The sequence below is a fragment of the Lemur catta genome, chromosome 6 (genome assembly GCF_020740605.2).
Source record: "Lemur catta isolate mLemCat1 chromosome 6, mLemCat1.pri, whole genome shotgun sequence".
Taxonomy (NCBI): Eukaryota; Metazoa; Chordata; class Mammalia; order Primates; family Lemuridae; genus Lemur; species Lemur catta.
This window is the reverse complement of record NC_059133.1, coordinates 65,482,581-65,503,320: the sequence shown is the minus strand read 5'-3', so window position 1 is coordinate 65,503,320 and position 20,740 is coordinate 65,482,581. Positions and strand designations below refer to the sequence as shown.

At 34.4% G+C, this 20,740-nt stretch overlaps 1 protein-coding gene across 1 annotated transcript in view; it reads left to right on the top strand.

Moving 5' to 3' along the window:
• The window catches only part of LRRK2 (leucine rich repeat kinase 2), a 129,565-nt gene that overhangs the window by 106,671 nt on the left and 2,154 nt on the right, over positions 1–20,740 (top strand). The window contains exons 42-49 of the mRNA XM_045554018.1: positions 3,475–3,645; positions 5,199–5,299; positions 8,039–8,233; positions 9,236–9,429; positions 10,670–10,742; positions 14,044–14,228; positions 17,936–18,088; positions 19,415–19,623. Of these exons, the coding sequence (XP_045409974.1) occupies positions 3,475–3,645; positions 5,199–5,299; positions 8,039–8,233; positions 9,236–9,429; positions 10,670–10,742; positions 14,044–14,228; positions 17,936–18,088; positions 19,415–19,623 (1,281 nt within the window). The remainder of the gene's footprint in view (positions 1–3,474; positions 3,646–5,198; positions 5,300–8,038; positions 8,234–9,235; positions 9,430–10,669; positions 10,743–14,043; positions 14,229–17,935; positions 18,089–19,414; positions 19,624–20,740) is intronic.

Below are 20,740 nucleotides of genomic sequence, written 5' to 3'. Positions count from 1 at the left end.
TTTTTGGTGCATTTTTATTTAATATATTAGCCCATACTCCAGTGTGGGCCTGTGAGTGTGGGTTAATTACATTTGTTTCAGAGAGAGGACAGTAATAGGAACAAACCTTTCTAGAGCACGAACAATGTGTCTGGTATTTCCACGGGTTGATTATACCACTTAGTCCTTATGACCCGCTGACATTGGTCTTGTTAATATTTCTGGTTTATAGAGTAAGGAGACAAAAGCTTAGGGAGTGTTCAAAATGTCTATAGGGCAGAACAAGATATTAACCCAAGCAGCCTGGGACAGCTGAGGATGCAAAGACAAAAACAATGCAGTCATTGACAAGGACTATGGTGTGGTGTCTGTCTACATTTTGGAAGTAAATATGGTATGGATAGTTTCAACTTTAAATAACTTGGAGAGTTTAACTTCAACTCAGTCACATGGATATATTTACATCATATCCTGTTGGGAGTGACTGTTATAATTCTGGGTCCTGTGACAGTTGCACTGTTAACTGAGATGAATGCTGACTGATGGATTTAACAGTCAAGGCCTATATAAATACAACCATCTTTGGGTAAATGAAATGTTACTCACTGCATATGCACTATCACCTGGTAGAGATTATAAAACACACTCTACTCATACTTCTCTGAAAGTAAAAAATACACGTTTCTGTTGACAATGTGATATGTACAAAGACATAATGAACAAATTTCTAATTTTCTTGATCTATGGATCTTTTCTTTATTTACTCACTGCGTTTGTTAAAATGCAGGCTTCTCTGAAAAATTATTTCTAAAAATAATTTTTAGGCAATGAATCATATTTTCCCAAGTATTTTAACATTGTAATTGTTATGATAATTCTCCAAGGGGAAGTTATACTCATTTTTTATTCATTTATTTATGCATTTGGCAACAATTTATTTAACATTTACCTAGTTCCAAACTGGCTGTACCACTTAATAGCCGCGTGGTGTTCGTCAAGAAATTGTTAGTGCAATCAAGAACACTAGAGATTCGTTGGGTGAATTTAGAAGGGTATTATAATTCTGGTACTTTCTGAATATATAATATTTTGTTCTCATCAGTGAAGATATTTATTTTGAAAGGAGGAAAATAACGTTAAAAACATTTCTGTATTGAAGTAAATATTTCTTTTCATATCTTCACAATTATCTAAGTGTCCTCTGACTCATTGTGAAAAAAATTCCAGCCTCCTTCACAGCGCTAAGATCTGTAGATTGATGCCTAGATGGGTAAAAACTATTGTAAAAGGGTATGTGCATTGGATGATAATTTAGAAATTAGACTAAGTAACCCTTGAGTCTTTTCCTGCTCTAAAATCCAGCTTTTCCAAATTGTGTTTCTAGCAGTGAATTTATCAAGAAAAAAAATACTGAACATTTGAATAGTTTTTGAATAATACCTTGATACAATAGATACCCAGTAACTGCGTTGAGTGAATAAAAAATATCCAGTTAAGACTTAAATGTCTCCCAAATCCCTTTTAAATTCTAAGAAGGTGAGCATAAAGATTGTTAATGAACTAGTTAATGTGTGGCTAGCTCATTATTTTTAAGTACTTTTGACTTTGCCATTCATTATCTGTATGGCCTCAGGAAAACGCATACATTTCTGAAAGGATTATGTCATTTGTAAAATGGAAAGCCCTTATCTGTCTACCCCAGGTGATTCTTGTGCCTATCAAATGAAATGTTCAATAAGGTGTGTCAGTAAAATGCTAGAGTGATATGAATTAGGAGCTATTGTGATTTGTTTACACTATGTCACAGGTACACTTTATTAGGGATATGTTTTAGAACTATCTTAATTACTTACACAACTCTTTAGCTTAAGGTTTGAGGATGGTATCATGATGATGTAGGAAAATGTCCTTATTCTAAGGAAATGCATGATATATTTAGGACCAAAAGATTGTGTTTGTAACTTAACATAACATGTAAATTACACTAATAAAAAATGATTACATGTAATTATATTGATATATTATCATATATACAATATTATATTTATATACATTATACATATATATAAAAACAGAGTGAGGAGAATGTTAGAACTTTTGCTGGTAGACTCTCTCTGTCAAATAGAATTGTTCCCAGATTCAGTCATTTACTCTTAAAAGGCCATGAATTCATACTTTGTTATATTTTTCTAGCTGCATATTTAAATTATTATAACAATCACATATGGTCATTGTAAAAAATTTGGAAATTAAAAAAAAGAAGATGAAATATATACATACTGTCAGCACATAGAGTAATCATTATTACATTTGGATATATTTCTTTTTATTCTTTAATTATGTATATTCCCATGAACTTTTTATGTTGAAAATATTTAAGCCTGCAGAAGAGTTGGAAGAATAATACAAAATACACTCATATACCCTACCCATAAATTCATTGATTATTAACTTTTGGCCCTACTTGTTCTTCTCTCTCTTGCCTTCTTTGCATATGAATATGAATGTGTGAAATTAAGTTGCAGACATTATGTCATGTCATCTCTAAACATATTGAATAAGTATGTTCATTTACATAATCACAATACCATTATCACAGCTAAGAAAATTAATTCAGTTGTTTTGTTTCCACATATTTGATAACCTTCTGTCTATCCAGTTATAGCCTGCATTTTATTTTTATTTATGAAACGTGATTAAACAATGATTTTTAAGTTACTGCATAGTATATACATTGTTTAACCATTTCCCTTTTATGGTTGGATTTCCTTAGACTGTTTATGTTTTTACTATTAATAGTGTTGAAATTACTCTTTTTTTTCTGAAGAACTTAAAAATGATTTATCTCTCTTGTGGAATGAAAGGTTTATTTCCCTTTCAAAGAATTTCAGGTATGAACCTGACAGAGAGGGCTTTTATTTGTTTTCATTGTGGCTATTATTTTTATGTTTTCATTGGTTAGAAGGAGCAGAGTCACAAGTTTTAGAAATAATGAAGGTGTTGGAATTTTAATGAAGTTAAAGTGACTTGGAGTGAAGTCTAGAAATCTCTATTCTCTTTACCCCTCTCTTTTAAAAACACTGCTTTGGGAATAGTTATTATCAGGAATGAGAAAAATGATATAGATATTTTTCTATTAGGCTTTATTTCTTTAATTATGGAACGCTACTTAATAATTTATGAATGGTTATCCTTGTTATCCTTCAAGGTAATCTTATTGAAGATTGACGATCTTAGAATAGAATTATAAGATCTTGAAATAAAGATTAAAGGATCTTATTATCTTTCGAGATTGACCTTGGAATGAAACGTCCTGGCACAGAGCAATTAATTGACTTGATCAAGATGTCTCATTGTATTAATAGAAGTGACGTGGCCTGGTTTAGAAGTCATCTCTCTGACTCTCTTGTTTGGCATTTAGCCTAAGTATATGTGTCCTTGGATGTATAGGCCGTAGTGTTGGACATATTTATTATTACATCTGCTTACTTTCAGGGTTTCGTGCACCTGAAGTTGCCAGAGGAAATGTCATTTATAACCAACAGGCTGATGTTTATTCATTTGGTCTACTACTCTATGACATTTTAACAACTGGATGTAGAATAGTAGAGGGTTTGAAGTTTCCAAATGAGTTTGATGAATTAGCAATACAAGGAAAATTACCTGGTAAGTTCTATTTTATCTACAATAAAGATTTTTTTCCTTAATGTCAGCAACTTCATTTTTAAGTTATTTAATTGTTGTATACTTAATTCATTAAACAACTGATAATTTTTTGCTTCATGCATGAATATTCTTAAATCCTGTGATACATGAATAAAAATCACATGAAAAAAGTAGCAGTTTTAGGCTTTTAAAAAAATCCCAAAGTAATATCCGTGTGTTTGGTATTATATTTAGAAGAATACTCAGAGAAGGGAATTACTGCTAGAACCTCAGATTTGGTGACTTCTGGTTTTCATAAAGAATTACTGTGTGCCATTAGCCTGGAATGTTTTCAGTTTCTTGGAGTAAAATAATTTGTATGCAGGAACAAAAGCTTGAAATATTTATAATAATAATTTTTAGTAGCAAATATTAATAAGAATTGGCAAATGAAGTACTTAAATTGACCAAATCTCATTTTGAATGGTGTCAAATGCTTTCAAGAAATTTTAGGGCTTTGTCATTCATTCCTTAACCATTACTTTAGTTCCCACTACAAAGTACCATTTTAAAATTATTTAGCTGTTTCTCATATTTTCTGCTTTGCCTTTCATTTAAGAAATATTTTTGAGTGCACACTATGTGCCAGATACAGGGAATATAGCTTTATCTCCTTTTGGGTGACCTTTAAAGGTCCTGGCAAAAGGAAATTTATTATTATTTGGATAAACCTTAGATACAATCTAAGTCATTTCTCTTATTTTACTAATTAGTTTTTCCAGTGAAAGTATCCAGGTCTCTATTCTGTACCAACTAGAAGAATGGCATACCTCTTATAAAAACAGATGTGCACAAACCCACTCTGCGACTATGAGGATTAAATGCTTGCCTACTCTTAGTATTAAAATAAAACTTATTTCCATATGAGACTAATTATTTTATGAACAAAAGTGTTTTCAAAGTCTATATAAAATGCAAGTATGGAATGAAAATCAATTATTTTGTTAAATTGGTGTCTGGCTTCTTTTTTGATGAGTCTAGTGGAGATCAAGTTAACAAAATTAGCTTTAATTTTATGATAAGTAAATTCAGAATAAATATAGGATTATGGTGATTAATATTTTCCTTTGCGGCCGGGCGCGGTGGCTCACGCCTGTAATGCCAGCCCTCTGGGAGGCCGAGACGGGTGAATCGCTCGAGGTCAGGAGTTCGAGACCAGCCTGAGCAAGAGTGAGACCCCGTCTCTACTAAAAATAGAAATAAATTATCTGGCCAACTAAAAATATATACAGAAAAAATTAGCCGGGCGTGGTGGCGCATGCCTTGTAGTCCCAGCTACTGGGGAGGCTGAGGCAGGAGGATCGCTTAAGCCCAGGCGTTTGAGGTTGCTGTGAGCTAGGCTGATGCCATGGCACTCACTCTAGCCAGGGCAACAGAGTGAGACTCTGTCTCAAAAAAAAAAAAAAAAAAAATTTTTCCTTTGCAATATCTGGACCTCTCATATACATTGAGAGGAAATATAACTGGACTGATTTGTTTAGTGTTCCAGCATGATATGCTTTTTGATGTTCTAGATCCAGTTAAAGAATATGGTTGTGCCCCATGGCCCACGGTTGAGAAGTTAATTAAAATGTGTTTGAAAGAAAATCCCCAGGAAAGACCTACTTCTGCCCAGGTATTCTTATAGTGAAAATTTGTTAATATTTTGTATAGAACATCATCTGTATATATACATACACACATATATATATTACTATATAATCTTCAAACATATGTACTCAAATACATAAATACACACACACAGAGTTAAAAAGAGTTATAAGGCAAAACTCCTGTAAGTCCCACAATCTCAGGTACAGAAAAAGAACATTGTCAACACCTCAGAAACCCCCATCTGCTTCTTCCTGATTGGGTCATATATATGTCTCCTCTTCTTTGAAATGCCTGTTCATTATTTTGCCATTTTCTATTGGGTAATTTGTCTACAAGTCAAATAAGAAAAAGGCCTTCTTTATATATAGTATATTAATCCTTTGCTGGTTATATATGTTGCAAATTTCTTTTCTGAGTTTGTGGCTTGCCTTTTTTATTTCCTGTAGGGTGCCCTGTGATGAACAGAATTTCTTAATTTTAATGTAGATAAATTTAACAGTGCGTTTTCTTATAGTTATTATTTTTCAGGTCCTATTTTAAGGAGTCATTTCATGTAGAATCACAAAATATTTCCCTATGGTTTCTTCAGAAATTCAAGTTTTGCTGTTGACATTTAAGTTCTTAATGCATCTGGAATTGACATTATTTTTCTCGATCCAATTTCTTTTTTTTCATATGGACCACCAATTTTTGCACATTCATTTATGAAATAGATTCTCCCCTTTTATTCATTGATCTGATGTGCCCATTTAGCAATTTATCAAAGATACACGTACATATCCACAGATACATTCTCTTCCTCCGGTCAACTTCTTTGTTCTTCCTCCGGTATTACTCTGTCTTAATTCTTATAGCTTTATAAAAGCCCCCTTTCCTTGCTTATTTTTCTCATCTAGGAATGTTTTGACTATTCTTAGGCTTAGTTTTTCTATATAAAGTGAAAACCACTTTTTCAAATCTTATGACAAACTACATTGTGCTTTGGTTTGAATTTGCATTGAATCTGAAGACAATTTGAGCAGGATAATATCTTTATGATATCAAGTCTTTCCATTCTTGAATGTGGGCTGTCTCTCCATCTACTTAGGTCTTCTCAAGTGTCTTTTGATAAAGTATTGTAATTCTACGTATAGGTCTTATATATCTTTTGCTTGATTTTCTTGCTGCAGATTGCTTTAAACTTAATTCCTGGCTTGAGAATTTTTTTCTTTTAACTGCCCATCTGATGTGAATGTGGTCTATGAATCTTCTTGAAAGCAAGCATGAGAATAGCAATTTTTCAGGGTCCTTTTGCTCCTCCTCCCCCTCTCTGCACAGTCCCAAAGCAATTTTCCTTAGACACCAGTGAAGGTGGAAATGTGGACAGGTTCATTTCTGGTTCTCAATTATGCTGAATGTCACTGGGCAGTTTCTACCTTCTCTCCCACAAGCCCCACAAAACATTCAAAACTACACATCAATTTTGATTCAGTAGACAAATCCCTTCAGGACAAATCTTGCTTTAGGGTTCAACTGACCTCTTTGTTTTTTGTCTCTCACTACAATTTTGGCCTGATAATTCCTTATGGTGTTGTCAGATATTCAGTGTTTTTAGTACATTGTTGTTTCTTTAAAAATTTATTCAGCATTTTAAATTGTTTTTAGCAGGAAGGGTTGCCCAGGTAACCTATTCCACCCATATCTGAAAGAGAACTATTGCTATGTTTTAAATTGCTACACATTTTAATAGGTAGAGGCTGTCTATATGTTGTGAGATCCTGATTTTGTATCATAATTCACTGAAAAAGTTGTGTTCGAGTTTAAATTTCCTAATAAAAAACAGCTGATGACAACCATACTGACTTTATCAGATATCATAATTTTCCTGGCTATTTGGCCTACTTGTGTTTTAATGGAGGCTACCACAGTGTTAGTCACATGAACTTTTTATGTTTTATTTTATCACAGTAAAATTTTCCGTAACTTAATTATTGTTTTTTTCTTCCTTCCATTTTCAACTATATTTCACCTATCTTTTATAGAATACATATCAACCTTGTGTTTTTTACAGCACATAACCGTTTTAAAAAGCTTAGACATACCTATTTTATCTTTAAAATGCAGCATATACTGGACAGAACAGGTAAACTCAATCACCTTTATTAGATGAGGCATGAAGAGAATAAGGAGATTTCTCAGGTCTCAGCAGAGACAGGCAAGTGGCATGTCATGCCACTAATCCCAGTTTCCTGATTCCTGGTTGTGTTTTCTTACAGTGGCTTCATACTGTCTCTCCAGATCTCTATTGTCTGAAGGAAAAACATAAAAATGAATAGAATAGAAAAATGATTTCTAAATTTAGTTACCAAAGATTAAAATTTCCATTCCTTCCAACTGGTAGGAGCTCGACTCTATTGTTGTCCCAAGGGTTTTTCTCCACCTTGCTATGGCTCTGCAGTATAGAATTGAGTGAAGAATAACTCCTAGCTGTGCTAAAATTCTGTCCATTTGACACTTTTGGGATAGTCTTTCCTTTTCGAGTTAAAAAATATAGCATACATACAAAAGGTTATCTATCATGCAATGCTTAAAATTACATATTAGTTTTTTTAACGTAATTGGATCTGTAGTTTGGATTATTAATCTTGATGATCGGGGTGGGTCATAGTTTAACAGATTTAGGTTTTGCTTGTTAGAGCTGTAACATTTAGATCTATATTATCTTTCAAGGGAAATGTGTTAATTTGATAAATATTGTTTTGTTATTTTTAAACTTTCTCAGGTCTTTGACCTTTTGAATTCAGCAGAGTTAATCTGTCTGATGAGACGCATTTTAATACCTAAAAACTTCACTGTTGAATGCATGGTCGCTACCCATCATAACAGCAAGAATGCGAGCATTTGGCTGGGCTGTGGCCACACTGACAAAGGACAGCTCTTGTTTCTCGACTTAAATACTGAAGGACACACTTCTGAGGTAAATCTGAGTACTCTTAAAACTTTAGAACACTTACTTTGTGGATGATTTAAAGCATAAGCTAGTTAAACATTACTCAGGAAGAACTTAAATAAGAGCCAATATGGAAGTATTATCAAATTAGCTTTCTGTTAGAACAAGAGTATGCACAATCAGTGTTTTTGTTTCAAAATCACAGTATATATGTGTCTTAGGGTGGGGTCTCCAGAAACAGAGCCTGAGCCAGGTAATCTTGTACAAGTGATTTAAGGAGAGGTGAAACTTGGAAGGAAGGAAAGGAAGCCAGAAAGGGGGAAAGAAAAAAGAAGCTCAGCAAAATGTTGCCTCAGCCTTCCCTATGAGTAGCTCTGGAGTGTGAATAGGACCACAGAATGTGAGGCAAGGGGGTCAGTCTTTCATTCTCACATATCAGTCAGTCATTGGTGGCACTCTGCCCAGCAGTGGGTGTGGGGTAACCTGCAGGACACTTCTGGGCAAGCCAGCTCCCTTTGGCTGAGGACATTCTGTGGTGAAGAGTGCAGCCCTGAGCTGTTAGTAGCCAATACTCAGGGCAGCTAGGGGATGGCACACCTGAGGGAGGAAGGGGATCTGGGTGTGGCTCCTACAAGGTGGATCAATCAATTGTATTGGCAAATGTAAGATGAATTTCTAGACTTGAAAAATAACCTAGTATTTTGACTGTTGCCTTGAAATAAATGTGACTAAACATTATTCTCAAGATTGAACAATCCTCTCATATGATCTTGATGGAATGAGAATTGATGCTGAAAAATAATTTTCAATTTTTCATTTTAGTTTTAGATACATTCTTGATAGGCAAAACTTGTTTGCTAGTTAACTCACTTATTTTTGAAAATAACATTCATATTGTTTTTATTAATAAAAGTGTAAGAAAATAAAAAGTTAAGTATGTTGGATAGCTGAATATTTTCATTTTATAGAAGTTCCAGTTTACATAAGCTTAAACCAAGTCGTTTTGAGTGTATTTTCTTTTCCTAACAGGAAGTTACTGATAGTAGAATATTGTGCTTAGCCTTGGTACATCTTCCTGTTGAAAAGGAAAGCTGGATTGTGTGTGGGACACAGTCTGGTAATCTCCTGGTCATCAACACTGAAGATGGGAAAAAGAGACATACGCTCGAAAGGATGACCGATTCTGTTACTTGTTTGTATTGCAATTCTTTTTCCAAGCAAAGGTATGGTAGTGCATTTGAACATTGTGGGAAAATTACGTACCTTTTAGATGACTTAATTGTGTGCAAAATTGTTATTGCATTAGCAAAGATTGCTCATTTTTAACCTATTTCCATTGGTTTGCATATATTAAAGGGAATTGTGGAAGGCCACAGAGATATTTGTTACTTTTCTTTATACAGATCTAGCTGAGGCACTTATAAAATAATTGTCAACCTAATTCTTAGGCCCACTAGCCTTGCTCCTAGTATTGCCTCAGCTGCGGCTGTATCTCTTTATTTCTTCTTACGTCAGTGTACCCTTGTAGGGTCTTGTCAAAGATGAATTCTCATTCATTCTTTCTTTGAATGCATATGTATGTGTGTGTGTGCATACATATATTAATATGTGTGTGTGTGTATATATATATATATATGTGTGTATATATATATATATATATATGTAATCTCAAAAGCCTGTTATGTGCCAGGCTTAAGCATATCAGTTACCTAACTACTTAATTGGAAAAAAATTAAATAAATGAATCCATAAATTGTTAGTAAGTGAAAATGACTTAGCCCTTATCAGTTGCAGGGTTCTTATCCCAAAGAAGTGTAAACTAAAATGACAGAATGCGATGCCCATTTTTGATACCTGAAACATAAATTCTACTGAAAGTTTTGGAGTTGAAATTATTTGGATATCTAAAAAAATTTTAATGGATGAAATTGAACAGAGAAGGAAGACTTTATTCAAGGGTATCACAATTGGGTTGTGGGGGGGAAGATCAAACTAAACTCCACTGAGACAAAAGGTGGGAGAGTTTTAAGCACAGGGATGAGCTAGTGGAAGAGTACTGGAGGATGTTGTGGGAGTGTGGGGGAGGAAGGTTGTCAACGTGATTAGGCCATCTGTGTTTGCTAATTGTCCCTTGCTGAAGGTGGGCTCCTACCCTCCCACAGAGATTGGGAGATAGGGCCACTATGTTTTCTGATGATTACATTTCAAAGGGTTGGCACGTAGGTCCTTGGGAAAGACATTCCTGGGCTTTAAAACTGGAAAAAGGTTTACATCTTAAAGCGGCAGAGAAAGAATTTATAATTGCACGTCTTCTGAATCAAACGCTCTAAGAAGATGGAGCCCAGGAGTCTACAGTTGAGAAGAAATCTGTCTAAAGTTTAGTTAAGCTGGGGCGAACTCTAAGGCTGTCTTAGCCAATGTAAATGTTCTTTTTTGTAACAATTTTGACATTTTTCCTTTTAGCAAGCAAAAAAATTTTCTTTTGGTGGGAACTGCTGATGGCAATTTGGCAATTTTTGAAGATAAGACTGTTAAGGTAAATGTTGAATGCATTCTACATCAAAATTTATTTTAAGTCCTTTTGTGTTGTATATCTCATTCCTCTCTTATGTGATTATAAGCTGTCTGAGTGCAAGAATCATAAATTCTGCTTTTTATCTTTTTATTGCTTCCTAAAGACTTGTGTATAGTAGGTGCTCTGAAAATACTTGCTGTTGACTGTGTATTTTATATGAAGGACCTAGGAATAAAATGATAAATGAAATCTGATTTCTAATGTTAGTAATGGAGGTAATTCCACTTGTACATAAGTGAGACAGATAATTCCTTATAGATATATTGTGAAAGAAACAAAGGATAATGGGGTTTTAAATCTGGCTTCCCATTAGCTGTTTTTTAAGCATTGAAGAAATGATTTAATTTTCTGTTCTTGAAATTCTCATTTCGCCATTAAAGCATTTATTCCTTCATCCATCCATTTATCTTTGGTTCCAACTATGCATTCAACTTCTATTGAAGCAGTATGAATGTGTTCATTCATACACCTTGTTACCAAAAAGGTTATTTATCTAATGAGAGATGGAGAGGTAGAGCATAATCCTTAGGTTATTTCTTATACAATTTTTGCATGGAAAAGAGAAGAGATTGGTTATAAGGATAATCTTTTGAATACCACTTAAAAATGTTTGTTACAGGCATAGAATGTATAATGATCAAGTCAGCATATTTAGAATATCTATCCCCATATTTATTATTTTTATGTGTTGAGAACATTTCAAGTCCTCTCCTAGCTATTTTGAAATGTACAATACGTTGTTTTTAACTATAGTCACCCTACTCTACTATCGAACATTAGAACTTATTCCTTCTATCAAACTGTATGTTTGTGCCCATTAACCAACCTCTCTTCACCCTCTTCCCCTCCACACCCACATCCTTCCTGGCCTCTGGTAACTGTCATTCTACTCTCTACCTTGTTGAGATAAGCTATTTTAGCTCCCACATATGAGTGAGTACATGTGATATCTGTCTTTCAGTGCCTGGTTTATTTTACTTAACATAGTGGCCTCCAGTTCCATCCATGTTGCTGCAGTGATAGAATTTCATTCTTTCTTATGGATGAATAATATTCCATTGTGGAAATATACCTCATTTTCTTTACTCATCCACTGATGGGCACTAGGTTGATTCCATATAATCGCTATTGTGACTAGAGCTGCAATCAACATGTGGATTCAGGTATCCCTTTGATATACTGATTTCCTTTCCTTTGGATAAACACCCAGTAGTGGGATTGCTGGATTATGTGGTAGTTCTATTTTTAGTCTTTTGAGAAATCTTCAGACTGTTTTCTATAGTGGCTGTACTAATTTACATTCCTACCAGCAATGGATGAGAGTTCTCTTATCTCTGCATCTTTGCCAACATGTTATTTTTTTTTTCTTTTCTTTTTGATAATAGCCCTTCTAACTGGGGTAAGATGATATCTCATTGTGGTTTTGATTTGCTTTTCCCTGATGATTAGTGATGTAGAGCATTTTTTCATATACCTGTTAGCCATTTATGTGTCTTCCTTTGAGAAATGTCTGTTTAGATCCTTTGCCCACTTTGTAATGAGATTTGTTTTTCTGTTGAGTTTTTTTTTTTTTTTTTTTTTTGAGACAGAGTCTCACTTTGTTGCCCGGGCTAGAGTGAGTGCCGTGACGTCAGCCTAGCTCACAGCAACCTCGAACTCCTGGGCTTAAGCAATCCTACTGCCTCAGCCTCCCGGGTAGCTGGGACTACAGGCATGTGCCACCATGCCCGGCTAATTTTTTCTATATATATTTTAGTTGGCCAGATAATTTCTTTCTATTTTTAGTAGAGACGGGGTCTCGCTCTTGCTCAGGCTGGTCTCGAACTCCTGAGCTCAAACAATCCGCCCGCCTTGGCCTCCCAGAGTGCTAGGATTACAGGCGTTAGCCACTGCGCCCGGCCATCTGTTGAGTTTTTTGAGTTCCTTGTATGTTCTGGATATTAGGCCCTTATTGGATGAATAGTTTGAAAATATTTTCTCCCATTTAGGTTGTCTTTTCAGTCTGTTGATTGTTTCCTTTCTTGTGTAGAAGCTTTTTAGTTTAATGCAGTCCCATTTGTCTATTTTTGTTTTTGTTGTCTGTGCTTTGGGGTCTTAGCCATAAAATTTTTGCCTAGACCAAAGTCCTGAAGTGTGTTTCCTGGTTTTTTTTTTCCTAGTAGTATCATAGTTACATTTAAGTCTTTTAGTCTTACATTTAAGTCTTTTTCCATCTTGGGTTGATTTTTATATATGGTGAGAAAAGAGGGGTCTAATTTCATTCTTTTGCATATGGATATCCAGTTTTCCCAGCACAATATATTGAAGGGGATGTTCTTTCTCCAGTGTATGTTTTTCGTGTCTTTGTCAAAAATCAGTTGGCTGTAAATATGGGGGTTTATTTCTAGGTTCTCTATTGTGTTCCATCGGTCTATGTGTCAGTTTTTATAGAAATACCATGCTGTTTTGGTTACTATAGCCTTGTAATATATTTTGAAGTCAGGGAGTGTGATGCTTCCAGCTTTATTCTTTTTGCTCAGTTTTATTTTGGCTATGTGGGCTCTTTTTTGGTTTCATATAAATTTTAGAAATTTTTTTCTATTTCTATGAAAAAGGTCATTGACAATTTCATGGAGATTGCATTGTTGAATCTGTAGATTACTTTGGATAGTATAGTCATTTTAACCATAATAATTCTTCCAATCCATGAGCATGGATGTCTTTCCATTTGTTTGTGTCCTCTTCAATTTTTTTTTAACAGTGTTTTGTAGTTTCCCTTGTAGAGATCTTTCACCTCCTTGGTTAAATTTATTCCTAGATATTTTATTTTATTTTTGTAACTATTGTAAATGCGATTGCTTTCTTATCTTTCCGCTAGTTCATTATTGGTGTATAGACACACTAATGATTTTTGTATGTTGGTTTTGTATCCTACAGCTTTACTGAACTTGTCTATCAGAAGTAAGAGTTTTTTACTTGGAATCTTTAGGTTTTTCTAAATATAAGGTCATGTCATCTACAAAGAGGGACAATTTGACTTCCTCTTTTCCAGTTTGGATGCCTTTTATTTCTTTCTCTTTCCTGATTGCTTTAGCTAGGCCTTCCATCTGAATACTACTTTAACTGAATCTTATTTTTATAGAAACTTTGAAAAGTGTATCTGAATTTTTATTTTAATATCTCCAAGTATTTAAGATGGAAAATAGTTTTTCGAAAGCACAGATTTTATGTTTCATTCTGCAGATACTCAATTTGCTGAGTGTGTTTTTTCTTTTTGGCAAAGTTTAAAGGAGCTGCTCCTTTGAAGATATTAAATGTGGGAGATGTCAGCACTCCACTGATGTGTTTGAGTGAATCCACAAATTCCACTGAAAAAAACATAATATGGGGAGGATGTGGCACAAAGATTTTCTCATTTTCTAATGATTTCACCATTCAGAAGCTCATTGAGACAAGGACAAGTCAGCTGTAAGTTATTTTCTGCCTGTACAACTAATTTACCATTTTGTTTATGTTTATTCTTTATATTCATGTCAATACGTTGATTTCATAATAAAGTTCTTTTAAGATGGATAATTCATTTTTATATTATGAAATTAAACATTCATTATAGAAACTTTAGAAAATTTTGGAAAGCGGAGGGACATTAAAAAATCACCTAGCTTAGACACTATTGGAATAAAATATATAAACCTATTATAATCTTAATAAGTATTTATCAATATAAATTTTTAGCAATTTTATTATCTCTGTTTCAAATTAGACATATGGAATTGGAAGGCATTCAGCTCAGTATTTTACTAAATCCGTGGATTTTACATGTGCGGTTTTGGATAATTTCTATTAAGTATTCATTGTAGTAAACATATACTGTAGGAATAAAGTTCTTTCTAGGTGGATAACTGTACAGATGTCCACTCTATAGCCAAGTTAGTGATACCAGTTTCAAACAAAAATGAAATAAAGTATAAACCTCATCCCAATTTGTTGTTTCAATTTTTAAGTTGTATTTTAACCAAATCATTGCAGTTCATTCTTATTTATTATGTTCCTCAGTTATAAGCAGTGTAAGATAGTGGATAAGAGCACAAATCGTAGTTCAAATATTGGCTTTGCCATTTATTGGTTTTGTGAATGTGGGCAAGCACTTTTGGAATCTTCAGCTCTCTCTTGGCTGAAGATTGTAATATACTCTATCTCAAAGGGATATTTGGAATAATAAATAAGAAAATGAATATAAGGAGCTTAACATAATTGACCAGCACCTAGTAAACTGTCAATAAATGTTAGCTATTATTATGATTACTGTTAGAGTCACAAATCCCTATCTCAGCAAATTATGCTGGTTTCTCAATATCCATCTAGTCACCCAAGATTGAAACTTGGGAGTAATCTTTAACTCATTTGTCCTTTGCTCTTCTGATCCACTCGACTCTACTAATTGTCTGTCAAATCCTTGTACTTCTTTCTCGCTGTTCCCAGCACTCCTGCCATGGCCAGACTGCCATCCGTCATCTGCAGTTGTGTTAACCACAGCACCTTTCCCTCCAGTTGTCAACCTCTGATTACACTCTCTTCAGTCTGTTTTCTGCATTGCAGATGGAGGACCCTTCTACAATGCAAATCAATCTGGTGCTATTCTCTTGCTGAAAGCCCTTCGGTGGCATCCCATTATTCTTTGCATGAAGTCCAAATTCCTTATGATAGCCTACAAGGCCCTTCGTAATTCAGTCCTTGCTTACCTCTCTAGATTACTATTTTGCAACCTCCTTGCCTTCTGTGCTTTAGCCAAATTGAAATTGTCTCACTGCTCAAAGACAGCCTGCTCCCTTCACCCCCAGCCTTTGAATGTGGTTTTCTTTTTGCTTGGATGCCTATTATGCTTCCTGTCTGCTTTAGTCCAAATGCCACTTCCTCTGAGTGACTGTCCCCGATCCCACCTATGCAGGTGAGGTGCCTTGTATTCACGCTTCTGTTGCATCTGTTGTTTCCCTTCTCAACAGCTATAGTATTTTTATAATTGTATTTTAACAAATAGTTTCTTGATACCACCAGTTCTACTGGTTCTCAACATTGGCTGTGCATTAGAAACCACTAGGTAGCTGAAAATAATCTGATGCCTGGGCCCCACCTTAGACCAATTAAGTCAGACAAGTTACACCTGGGATAGGGCCCCAGCTTCAGTTTTCTTTTCTTCCCCCCCAAGCTCTAAAGTGTAGTCAGAGTTAAGATACACTGCAATATATTGTAAATTCTCATGGGTGAGGATTTTTATTTTCTGTTGTGTTTACAGATTTGTTTATTAGCATAGGGTCAATATTTGGATGAACTCATTCTCTTTCTGTACTTCCCTCTTTTAACGCAACTGTATAAGCCTGAGAACTTTTAAAAAGAAAGAGCCTCCAATTCTTTTATTTCACATGGCTTTTTATGGGATTATAGGTATCAATCAACTCCTTAAAATTCCATATAAGATTTGAAGTATAGATGCTTTACCAGAGAAGAACATCTTTAAATATCAGGCTCTCAGAGATGTTTATCTCCCAGAAGAGATGACGACCCAGTTTCATAAATGCCTGGAAGTATTTTCTCTCTTCCAAAAACGTGTCTCCTGTCACGTTGGTCTCTTCCCCGCTTAAGCAGACATCACATCACTGATCGGGGCTGCTTCATCATCAATACTCTGACTGAGAGCCATGTTGAATGGTGGAAGAACAGCCTTTGAGCCAGAAGACTCCACAGGACTTTGGAGTCCTGGGTCTGCAACATGTTAGTCATGTGGCCTTGGGCAAATTAGCATTTGTCAACCTTTCTTTCTATAATTAACAAACAGTGAGATTTGTCATATTTTAGGATTTAAAATAAAGGATCAAACAGGATGACACACAAAAGTATTTTATAAATTCTAAAACTCTATGCAAAAATTTGTGCTAATTGGAACTGTCGTCTATTAACTATAGCAAACACCCCGGAAGGAATTACCTAAAGCATAGTTGCTCTGGCAACACATTGTATTTTCATCTCCCTTGCCAGAATAGCAAAAAAACGTGGAGAAAAAAAAAAATCTTCCTACTCTAGTATATACTAATGATTGTTATATCCCTGTGGTATTTTCTTGTCATGTATCTGAGTTAGTTGGAATTTTAACCATTTCTGCTTTTTCCTGGTTGTTTGTTCATCCTGTTAGTTTGTTCTTCCTCCATGCATCCTTCTGGCCACCTGCTTAACAAACTGCCTGGTTTATCAAAGGTACTTACTTACCTATGATAACTCTACTGGGTTAGAGGTATACAGAAGAGACATGGTTCTTGTCCTTAAGAAATTACACTTACGGTCTAGTGTGAGGGATACACTAATAAGTAAAATTTTATATTTAATAATGTCTATAATACCATAGCTACAAGGGTGGAGGAAAGACAATAGTCGATCTGTTTTGATAGGTCAGGGAAGAATTCCAAAGGAGTTGACATTTCAGTTAAGCCTCAAAGGCTAAGTATGTGTTTGCCATGCCATCGGTGCTGTTTGTGAAACGTGTACATTGTCAAATATCTTAGGTTGTAAGGGAGATATTTAAAAATGTTTGTAATTTTTCTTTATTTTCAAAGTCAGGGGGAATGGCAAACAGTTTACTTTCTATTTATGTTTGGATAATGTGAATTTTTTTCTTATAACTGGACTAGGTTGTGTTGGTGCACAGGTATGCCTTGCTTTAACATTTGAAGACACTGCAACTAAATTTTATGTCAATATCTTATGTTTTATAACTCTAGGTGTAAAAGACTAACTCTTAATTTTCCAAGCATTCATGCAACATTCAAAAGTTACAGCTATTATGATATTTCTTTTAGAAATTAAGAGACAGTATAAAATTCTACAAAGAACCAGATAGAATTGAAATTAAAACTAAAACAAGAAATAAACATTACTCATAGTCTTTAATTTATTTTATTATCAAAGGAAATCAATATAAAGTAACAAAAGGAAACAAAGTACCAAAGTATGTTATATATTTAATGAAGAATGTTTAGAGGAGAATATGAAATAATTGCAATAGTCTAGCTTGTTTATTTTTCAAAATACTGTTTTTATATGTATTAAGAACTATATAAGGTTGTATTACATGTAGAAATTTGAAAAACACAAATAATGGTGATGTTCCTTTTTTTTCTTCCTAGGTTTTCTTACGCAGCTTTCAGTGATTCCAACATCATAGCAGTGGTGGTAGACACTGCTCTGTATATTGCTAAGAAAAACAGCCCTATTGTGGAAGTGTGGGATAAGAAAACTGAAAAACTCTGCGAATTGATAGACTGCGTGCACTTTTTAAAGTAAATTTATTGGTTCTTTATTTTATGCCCGAAAGAGCTGTCTTTACACTTCAGATTTCACAGAGGGAGGAACTATGTCCTATTTTTCTTCCTTTCTGCCTCTAAATAGGCAATTAAAAATAATGCGGAAATAAAATTGTTAATGTTTTTCAGCACCATCTTTTGCTATCTGGCAAATTTCATTCCGGGAAAATAAAAGAATAGGGGTGTACATAGGTTCTTACAAAGAATGTTCTCTAATGAAAGAATCGTACATTATTGAAAATGGATACTGGATTCATTGCTGGCCGTAGATCTAATAGTGTCACAGGATCAAATTTTACTACTTAGCATTTGATTATGGGCCCAAGGGTTCTCTGCTCTAAGGGAAAAAAGGCACAAAATAATAGGAAAATATGGGGGGCAGGGACCTACTGCACTGACCAATGCCCTAACTAAGGAGTGGGGGGGTCAAGCCAGCAGAATGAGAATGCGGTGCCCTGTCTGAGACAGCATGTGAGTGACAAATCTCAGACTCTGCATCAAGCACATCTTTTTTTTTTTTTTTCCTGTGCTGGTGCAGAGAAACAGGGCCATTGCCAAACTGATCTACTAGCTGCTTTATATTTTTGTTTCATTTTGATTTTACTTTATAGATTTATTATACTCTGGAGAATGTTTTAGAGTATATGCTATATCTATAAATGAGACCTCAAAGTTTACTTTCATAGATTCATCTTACAGTTTTTCTCTGGATTGTGAGAAGGGCTCCCAGTTTATGTTTAGAAGGGCTAACAGTTCTTCTTGGTAAAGAATTCCTTACTTCCTGAAGTTCCAAAATTATGGGGATTCTTTTATTTCTGGACACTTGATTTTTGTCCTGAATTGGGGTATTTGCTGTCTCAGGGGAAAAATTCAATGGTTTGTATTGGTATCTTTTACATGTAAATGACTATAATTTGATTTTCCTTTTTAACTTTGAGATTTCATGTAAAGCTTTTGAAACTAACTTTTTTCTTTATATTGGGCACATGTATTCTCTTTTTACTGTATTAGATAGCTTCGCTACTTACAAAAATTGTGTCCATCTTATTTATTTCAGAATTTCGTGAAGTTGAGGGGCCATGATGGTCTTCTCTTTTGGTAATTTATGATTCAAGTAAAGAAATGTGGCTCTTTGCCATTTTTTGTTTAGCAAAATTTGTTCTGTACAATTTTAATGATACATAATGTGTATTGCCATGTTTTCGTAATTTAAAATGTTATGTATGTATATATGTAGACATATCTATTTTATCTCTTAATTGCTGATAAAATTATTAATGTATATTCTCTTTATGGTTCTAGGGAGAAGATGGTAAAACTAAACAAGGAATCAAAATACAAAATGTCCTATTCTGGGAGAGTGAAAACTCTCTGCCTTCAGAAAAACACTGCCCTTTGGATAGGAACTGGTGGAGGCCATATTTTACTCCTTGATCTTTCAACTCGTCGAATTATACGTATAATTTACAACTTCTGTGATTCTGTTAGAGTCATGATGACAGCACAGTTAGGCAAGTTCTTTCCTGTAGATGTTTTTCATATTCCTGAAGACTATCACAATATGCCTTTATTTTGAATTTAAGTTTTCACTTTCCAGTGTCATTTGGAGTGTCTTGAAAGTTCATGTGATGAAACATAGGACTGGGATAAAGTTTGAGTAGGGCCATTCAAGAAATGGAGAGAGTAGATGCTCTCGGTCTCAGGAGAGAAGCAGATCGCTGCAGCCAAGTCCTCAATTTGGGTTGATCTTCATTTTTTTCCTTATACCAAAGGCAAAAAGGGAAAATACATAGTGTTGAGTATATTTTACTTTTTGAGGAAAGAAATTAAATCAAATGCTTGTTTGATCATAGTCTAGGCTTACACTCTTGTTAAAGAATCACATTTGGTTTTTCATTCTATAAATAAAGTTATACTCTTGTAGCAATATATGCTGAACTCTACAGTCCACAAATATTGAAAAATCATGATGTTTTACTCAAACTTTCATATCTGTTCTTGCTCCTACTTTTCTATTTAAATATGAAGAAATCTTGATAGCACACAAAATATATTTTCTGTGTAAATACATTTCATTGCCTTCCTTTGATAAAAATTCGATGTAGAAAATAATAATAATATCATATATACAATGTTCTTCACAAAAGTATCCCTGTGGGCTTTAATTCTGCAAAACTACAATTTATATGACTTTAGCAAATAAGTAATAAAATGTTTGACCATGATGAAAAAAATCAGTTCTTTTTGCGAGAATATGTTAAGGAGGATCAGATGCACCCTCACCTGTTTTTCATTGATGGATATCAGAGTTGCACAGAAAGTGTTAGAATTAGATGCTCTTAATGATCATTGGCTATCAGGATGTGTGTCCACGCAGGCAGTGTAGCAGATCTGTCTGTAGTGGGTTGTCTCCCTAGTCTTATTCTACCAAGGTTGTTACATTCTCTAAGTGAAATTGAATGTACTTTGAGACCCAAATGGATGTACACAACAGAAATTATAGTGGAATTTCAATGGGTTATGTTTGATTTTAAAATAAAGATAAATTTAAACATAGTTTACAGTATGCTACATACTGCCTTCACCCTACCTCTCTAGCCTCCATCATTTACCACATTTCTCCCAGTT